This window comes from Urocitellus parryii, chromosome 4, assembly GCF_045843805.1.
Source record: "Urocitellus parryii isolate mUroPar1 chromosome 4, mUroPar1.hap1, whole genome shotgun sequence".
Classification (NCBI taxonomy): Eukaryota; Metazoa; Chordata; class Mammalia; order Rodentia; family Sciuridae; genus Urocitellus; species Urocitellus parryii.
The window spans coordinates 61,844,401-61,853,666 of record NC_135534.1 but is presented as its reverse complement, the minus strand read 5'-3'; the positions used below and the strand labels follow the sequence as shown (position 1 = coordinate 61,853,666).

Sequence of the window (9,266 nt, the reverse complement as noted above, 5' to 3'; positions counted from 1 at the left end):
TTACATAAATCTGAAAAGTAGTTTTATTCTGTAAAATTTTTACTGGTTCATCTACTATACAGCAGAATTGGAGCCATTCATGTTGGGTCAAGAGAGTAAAGGAAGAACTTGTATTAGTATACTAAGTATTTGACAAAAACTAGAACTATGTTAACTCTATAGAGAGGTGATATTACTTCAAAGAAAAGGTATGTATTAAGTAACCACAGATGAATCTGATTTAATCTTATCATAGACACCCTTCACCCCTTGCTTGATCCTATAGCAGTTCTCTTTTCTCTATCTAAAAATGAAATATTCCATATAGCCAGTCTTTCAGTAGAACTATAGGGCTTATTGAATTTTTCTTGATGTAATTATTATTTATTGATAACTAAAGGAAAATATTACTTAACATTACAATAATAAACTTAAGTGTTATCTGTGTAAACATATAATTTTATATCAGAGATGTTCATCTCCATTCCAAAGAATAAAAATTACTATGTTCCTTAATTAAACTGGATTTTGTGATACCACATATCAAAATGCATGCATTCCAAAACAGAATATATGCAGAACAAGAATGACTAGTTTTGTATCTTCTCCCATGTGCCTCAACAACCCCACATTTTACGAGATGTGCAAAATTTGATTGCAGTGTAAGTGCTGAAAATGGAACTATTGACTTTTTCAGGGTCAACTTCTTTATCTTACATGTGAGTCTGTTCCACTAAGCCCTGTTTATTCTCCCCTGGAACACGTGGATGATCCGTCTCCGTATCTGCTTGGTCCTCACACTGTAGACAATGGGGTTCAGCACAGGGGGAAGTAGCAGGTAGACATTGGCCATGAGTGTGTGCACTACTGGTGGTAAGTGTTTCCCAAACCTGTGGATCATGGTGACACCAATGAGAGGAACATAGAAGAGGAGCACAGCACAAATGTGAGAAAGACAAGTGTTGAGGGCTTTGAGCCTTTCCGCTCTGGAGGCAATGCTCAGCACCATCTTCAGGATGAGTACATAAGAAAAGAGGATGATAAGGGCATCAAGCCCCAGCGTGAGAATGACAATGATGAGGCCATAGAGGCTGTTGACGAGGGTGCTGACACAGGCTAGCCGCATTGCATCTTGGTGAAGACAATATGAATGAGATAAGACATTGGAATGGCAGAAGGGCAGTCGCTTTATAAGGAATGGCACAGGGAAGACCACACAGAATGCCCGGGTGAGGACAGCTATTCCAATCTTTCCAATAACACCATGGGTGAGGATGGAGGTGTAGCGTAGTGGGTCTCGGATAGCCACAAATCTGTCAAAGGCCATGGACACTAGAACTCCGGATTCTACTACTCCAAAACCATGGATAAAGAACATCTGTGTGATGCATGCATCAAAGGAAATCTCAGGGGCATTGAACCAGAAGATGCTGAGCATAGTTGGCAAGGTGGACATGGAGAGACTAACATCAGTCAGAGCCAAGAGAGAGAGAAAGTAGTACATGGGCTCATGGAGACTCTGGTCCACCTTGATGACTGCCAGGATGGTACCATTCCCCAAGACAGTTAGTGTGTAGAGAAATCCCAGTGGAAAGGCCATCCATGGGTTCTTGTCTGGCATCCCTGGGATACCTGTCAGAATGAAACTATGGTGATTGGCCTGTGATGTGCTCAAGTTCATCATGGTCTTCTCAGCACTGGATGAAGTTGGACTCTCCCACTTAGCTCACAGCTCCTAAATTGAAATTATTTTCTCATATGAGATAAGTAAATGAGTACACAGATTAAAAAAAAAAACAGAGGGAAGAATTAGGTTAGATACCAGTGTCAAGACACTTTCTGGTTTGTATTTTTGCTTCCTAAGAGAGTTGCATGTAATTGCCTCCGTTTTCTTGAATTTAACTTGTTCTTCTGAAAAATTGAGATGGGACTGAACACCCAGGGTTCATACAGGAGAGAATTTGGATTGCTTCTCCTTTGGCAATCCTAAAGGTTTAGCAGAAAAGAATCAGCCATATTCAAGGATTTAATAATAGAGCATTTAGCTAAATAATAGTAACTTTAAAATCCCGCTTAACTCAATGCCATCACCACACGTACACCGATACATAATACCACTGCCAACACAAATCCACATCATATAAGTCTGTGTGACTATATTTTTTAAAAAAAGAACACACTCACATACACACACACACACATACATACACATTGCCTAGGCATTTATTGAACTATATTTGTAATGAATTACATGTGCAGAAAGTCACATTTAATTCATGTATTTCAAAAACATTATTTTTCCTAACTTCATTTTAAGATAGTAAAAAACAGAGTAAAATATACTGACCCATACACAACCTCATATAAGATACACAAGAATGTATCACACACACACATTTTATTTTGAAAGTCTTCTAACATATCAGGAGTTTGGAAGTTATTCCTGGAAACTCTTCCTTCATCCTACCAATATTTAAACAATTTTCAAACTTGTCTCTAAAGCATATAAACTGTATTTATTCTTTCTATTTTTATAACTAATAAATGTTATAGCATACTTCTTTCAGATTCCCATAATAGATCTGTCTGTATCCACTAGTGCCATTTCCCAATAGATTCTTCATTCTGTAGTCAGAATATGTTTTAGAAATCTGATTTATTCATTATAACAAAGGTTAATTAATAGGCTTCCAATGTATTTAGAGTCCTAAATATCTACATTAGTCTTCATGGTGAGCATAATTCAGCCCCAAGCTATTTCTCTAGCATCACTTTATACTATTTGCTCTCCCTTTGGTCTCTCTTTTTTTTGGTGGTGGGTTATCAGGCATTGAACTCAACTCTCAACCACTGAGCCACATCCCCAGCCATATTTTGTTTTTTATTTAGAGACAGGGTCTCACTGAGTTGCTTAGCACCTTGCTTTTGCTGAGGTTGACTTTGAACTCGAGATCCTCCTGCCTCAGCCTTCAAGCCCCAGGAATTACAGGTGTTCAACAACACACCTGGTGCTTTGGTCTCTTCAATGCAGCCACATTTGTAGTCTTTAATTTCCTGGATCTCACAAAGATACTCCCTGATATTTATGTTTTCTTTCTTTCTTTCTTTCTTTCTTTCTTTCTTTCTTTCTTTCTTTCTTTCTTTCTTTCTTTCTTTCTTTCTTTCTTTTTCTTTTTCTTTTTCTCTACTGGGAATTTTACTATTGAGCTACATTCTCAGTTCATATATATATATATATATATATATATATATATATATATATATTAGTTGTTGATGGACTTTTATTTTACATGTGGTGCTGAGAATGGAATCCAGTGCCTCACACATGCTAGGCAAGTGCTCTACCACTGAGCTACAGCCCCTGTCCTTCCTGCTCCCCTCCAGTACTTTTTAATTTACTTATTTATTATTTTTTGAGATGAGATGTGGATAAGTTGCTGAGACTGATTCTAGAACTTATGATCCTCCTACCTCAGCCTCCCGAGTAGCTAGGATTATGGGTGTGAGCCATCATGCCCAGCTTGATATAGGTTTTCTAAAAATTTTCCCCCAGTTCCTTTTGCTTTCTCCTACTTTTTCCTAATGTTTCCCTTTTCCTAGCCTATCTGTCCTTCTTAAGTAAGTTATTTCTAAATATTTATGGTAGTTTAAGACTTCTTGGTATGCTGCTTTCACATTCTGGACTTTTTCTTCTTATAAATGAATATAGTTAATTATACATGATGTAAATATTTATTAAATTTCTCTTTCTCTCTTCTTCTTCTTCCTCTCTCTATCTCCCTAAAAATTAAGTTCCCATGAAGAAAAAAATTTTTTTATTCATCACCTCTTTGAGCACATGCAAAGCTTATATGAGCATTTGCTTACGAGTTGAATAAGAGAACAAAAAATGAATGAATCTGGATAATTGAATGCCATTCTTTTTTCAAGGAGTCTTGAAAAGCTGCAGACATCTCCTTGATCTTTTTCATAATGATTAGAAATCATTAATTATGGGGAAAAAACCTTTTCTTCTAAAAGGCCATAGACTACAACTTAAGTGGGAAATTTTTGAGAGGTACTGTAGTATCTTTTATCTCACATTTGTACTTGTGAGAAAAAAAGTCTTAAGAGCTGGTCTATGGACCTCAGTCTAGAAGGGGAGCAGACCCATAAAACCAGATGGCTTGCCCACTCCTTCTGCTCATGGTTTCTCTGTTGTAGGATAAGGATTTGCTGTTTGGGAAACATGATTACAACGAAACTATTTTCTGTTCGATATGTTAGGAATCTTGAAAAGTAGTGGAGTTCACTTACGAATGTTGTGTTGTTTCTTGAAAAGAGAATTCAGGCTTCTCTCCAAAAAATAACCAGAGCCAAATCTAAGCAAGCACTTTGTGCTTCTGGCTTTGTGCTTCTAATCTTCTTGCTGTACTTTGAGGAAGGAGCTTTGTTATACTTTACATGGTCGGTGGAGCCATGCTTCTTCAGGTCTGTTGATCCCTCATTCAAAACAACTCTAATGGGTTTCAGTTGGGAATGATCAGTTGGCTCATCCGCACTGGTTATTTTTCTTGGGAAACTCTTGAAAAATCTTCTATGAACTCTTAAGTCTTCAGGGCCAGCTGAAGCACTGTCCTTCAATGCAAATAGTTCATTCTTGTTTCCTCCTTCCTTTTTACCATTTGCTGGTCTGCTTTTCTTTATCTTAATGTGTTCTTCCCATGTTCTCCATCTTTTCCCATCATTCCTGTCCCCATTCTCCAACTTTTCTCATTTATTTTCTTAACTATTTAGCCCTCTATTTTCTTTATCATCTAATGAAATTTCTGTTTATTCTTTCTCCATATAATTTTATTTCATATTTTTCTGCACACTATGTCCTCTCCTACACATGTCTTCTTTGATTCCTAATAATGACACTCATATTTTACCTTGTCTTTATTTCTTAGTTTTCCAACAGTGAATAATACTCTAGAATATTCTCATCTGTATTGATCATCTCTCTTTCTAGAATTTCCTTGAGAATTTAATAAAGTAATAAACATAAATAATCCTACCCAGAATTCCTATGTGTAGAGGGTATGAAAAAGGTCTGTGCTCCAAGTCAGCATTACTTTGGCTCTGTCCTTTACTGAGACTAACATGCAGGGCACTTATGAAGATTACTCAAACCTCTGGTGGTATATGAAAACATCATGATTCTATAAGGATTTTACAGCTGCTTTGGAAAGTATCCCTTGAGGGGCGTAATGTAGTCCCATCTGGGTCATTCCATCCTGATGTCCCTGAGAACTCTCAATCCTTCCTTCATCAGTCAGACAGCCCTTTCTGCAGTTTGCACCTCTCAAATTTTCTTCATTTTGATTATACTAGTATCCCCTCTCTCTCTCTCTCTCTCTCTCTCTCTCTCTCTCTCTCTCTCTCTCTCTCGGTCTTTTAACTCTAAAGCTAGTCTCAGACTCAATAATGACATTATGTTGAAATTTTTCCTATTAAAATAGGGCTGGAGACCACTCTTGCTTTTGGTTGGAGAGGATGATTGTCTAGACACTTTCAACCGAAAAAACATGAATTTATTTGAAATTGTTGGATTTTCCAGGTTATAAATTGAATCTACAACATATAGATTGTTTCACTTGTTTTAATGCATTTTGATGTAATGATATTTTTTGTTTATAGGACAGTTCTTAAAATTACAGGAACAGTTGGTTCCTCCACCTTGTGCCTTTGTGAAGTCAGTCCTTAAATTATCCACAAGGAGTTGTGTCCCTTTTGATCTCATTTACTTTCCTTCTTAGGTACCTTCATCTTCTGGTAGTAGATATCAAAAAGTTAGGTATAAATAATTACACTTTTTTAATCCATGACTTAGAGTGTATGGTAAAATTTTATGTATTTACCTTTTTTGACTATTATTTTTATCATTTAATTTAAATGTTACATTAAAATAAAGCATTGTGCATCATGGGTTAATGTGTTTTGACAGAGGTATGCATTGTGTAATATTTAAATCAGGTTAAATATATCTATTTCCTCAAATATTTCTCAATTATTTGTGGTGAAAACTTTCAGATTTATTTTTTATAGTTTTTTGAAATGTACACTAAATTACTGCCATTTATAGTCACCAGAATCTCTTGCTCCTATCATCTTGTACTAAGTACTCATTGATTAACTTTTCCCCATCTTCCGCTCCATCCTACTGTGCTAGCCACCATTCTATTCTCAACTTCCGTGAGATCAACTTTTTTTTAGGCTCCACAGATGAGTGTGGTCATCCGTGGTTTATTTCACTTAACATAATGTTATCAGTTTTGTGGGCATAGTGGTGGAATGAGGTGTTCTGGTGTTCATGCCTTTGGTTGTCATGTGGTCATCTGCTTTCTTTTGAACTATGCTACCATTTTCATTCTTGCCATGATTGGCAAGATTGAAGCAGCAATCTTGCTGCAGAATTTGGGAGCTATGGTCTTTGTGCATCGTCTCATGAAAAGTCTTCCATTTTGCCTTCTAATGTCTCTCCTATGCACACTGCCTCCATTAGGATGCCAAGAGTCATGCCTACACTGACACCCAAGTCAGTGGCATCTGTTGTTTGTTGCCTGGGATCTCCATCATTGTCCTAGATACCTTGACCCTTTTGAGCCTTTACATTGTAACTTCTGGGCAATATGGGACATTGTTTCCCAGGAAGAGGCTCAAGACTGTCAACATCTCTCTCTCATATTTGTGCAGCACTAGTCTTCCAGTGCCTATCATTTGTATGATCCTGATTAATTACTCTGGGAAGCATTTAGCACCAGTGGTATGCAGTTCATTTCATATTGTACACATAGAGCACAATTTTTCAAGACACTGATTGTACACAGAAAATTTTCCCACCATTCTTGTCTCATACATGTACTCAGGGTAATGATGTCTAAATCATTCCACCATTGGATAACTGGAAATGGAACCACCATCTGACCCAGCTATCCCCAATGGACTTAAAAATATCATATTCAGGGACAAAGTCTCATCAATGGTCAATATATACTCTCTGTTCCATCCTGTTGTGTACAGTGTCATGACCAAGCATATCTGATGGTGAATTGTACAAGTATTCTCTGGCAGCAGAATTGGCCCTTATGACATCTACTATTATTTCTTGCAGTCAAATCAGAGAAGTATCCAATGAGCACTTCATAATAGAAGTTCCTACAGAAATGTGAATACTCTATTATCTCCACTAATATAATAATCATTAGGCACACACAATTATTGAGCACTTGACTCTTGGCTTGTGCAAATGGACAACTAAATTTTAAATGTAATTTTAGTTAATTTAAGTGTAAATTTAAATAGTCCCATAAGGTTACTACTAGCTACTTTATTAAGCAGCACATATCTAATATATTATGTCATGTAATTGCCTAATAATTTTGATGAAAGCAAGATAGTTTGATTACATTAATACTTTACATCCCATCCGGAAGTCAGTATGGAGATTGGAAAACTGGAAATGGAACCACCATCTGACCCAGCTATCCCACTCCTCAGTTTATACCCCAAAGACTTAAAAAAAATAGCATACTACAGGGACACAGCCACATCAATGTTTATAGCAGCACAATTCACAATAGCTAACTTATGGAATCAACCTACATGCCCTTCAGTAGATGAATGGAGAGGGAAACTTTGGTATATATACACAATGGAACATTACTCAGCATTAAAAGAGAATAAAATCATGGCATTTGCAGGTAAATGGATGAAGTTCGAGAATATAATGCTAAGTGAAGCAAGCCAATCCCCCCCCCCCAAAAGGCCAAATATTTTCTTTGATATGAGGACACAGATGCATAATGGCCATTGGGGCTGAGGGGAGCATGGGAAGAATGGAGGAACTTTAGATAGGGCAATGGGGAGGCAGCGGGAAGGAGGGGATGAGGGGGCAGGAATGATGGTGGAATGAGTTAGATATCATTACCCTAAGTACATGTATAAGACAAGAATGGTGTGAAAATATTTTGTGTACAATCAGTGTCTTGAAAAAAATGTGCTCTATGTGTACAATATGAAATGAATTGCATTCTGACATCATGTAAAACAAATCAGAATAAAAGATGATACTTTTAATAACAAAATGTTATATAATAATTTTAAAGTTATTAATATACAATAAAATTAACAGATTTTTGTTATATGCCCCTGTAAGTTTTGACAAAGGCATAGAGTCATGTAACCACCACTGAAAACAAAATAGCTGAAGAATTTTATCACATCTCCAAATTTCCTCACATTTCCCCTTTGTGGGTGACTCCTCTATGCATACACAACCCGTTGGCAAACATTAATTCATTATCTATTCCTGTAATTCTTCTTATTTTCAGAGTGTCATACAAATGGAACTCTCTAGTGTGCAATCTTCTGTGTCTGGCTTCTTAGCATGATGTACTTACATTGAATCCATGCTGTTGCATATACTGACAGATTATTTATATTTATTGCTAAATATTTTTCTATTTTATATCATTGTTAATAACTTTTTCAAGACAAAATTCCAGACCATTATGGCTCTATTATAATCATTCTAGTGTTCAGTGTTGAACACAGGGTGTTTATTTTCTTGTGTCTGTATTTATTTATATATCTTATAAAATAAGTGTATACTTCTAAGGTGTTGGAAGCAGGAGAGGAAAGTTAGAAATATCATATACAAAGGATGAAAGCATGGCATATCAAGTGAGCTGGGAAAATATGGAATTCCACACATACTTTGGATAATTTCAACCTCATTTCCATGTGTACAGCTATTCTGACTTTCTTTGATTGTAGTACTGGGCATTGAACTGAGGGGTGTTTTACCAATTAGCTACATCCCCAGTTCTTTTTACTTATTTATTTCTATTTTTGAGATAGGGTTTCATTAACTTGCTGAGGCTGACCTGGAACTTGGAATCCTCCTGTCTTGGTCTCCTGAGTAGCTGGATTTATAGGAGTGTGCCACCACACTCTTGTCTTTTTTATTTTATTTTATTATCTTTGTGGGTGGGTTACAGTTTCTTGCACTGTAGTATGATAACCTAACAGATGTGTTTCCTCCCTGCTATTCTATATAATTCATATGAATAGGAACCTTTCTACTTCATTGTATTCCAAGTGCTTAATGTGGTTCAGACCATATAGTGGGATCATAATGTATTTTCTTGAATGGAAAAATCAATGAAAACTGCTTTATTAATGTTGATCTAATGTTTCTCTCTGTCCTCGTCCAAACTTCATATTTCTTCTGAAATTTTGTCACTCAAATTTGCTGATGAGAC

At 36.4% G+C, this 9,266-nt stretch overlaps 1 protein-coding gene across 1 annotated transcript; it reads right to left on the bottom strand.

Moving 5' to 3' along the window:
• Positions 1-712: 712 nt before the first annotated feature.
• LOC113191356 (olfactory receptor 51H1) lies at positions 713-1,663 on the bottom strand. Its single transcript, XM_026401069.2, has one exon. It carries the CDS (start codon positions 1,661-1,663, stop codon positions 713-715), a length of 951 nt encoding a protein of 316 aa, XP_026256854.1.
• Between the last annotated feature and the right edge of the window lie 7,603 nt (positions 1,664-9,266).

What these genes read in the sequence shown, in the direction of transcription:
- LOC113191356 (XM_026401069.2), bottom strand. Translation starts at nt 1,663, where the DNA reads ATGATGAACTTGAGCACATCACAGGCCAATCACCATAGTTTCATTCTG.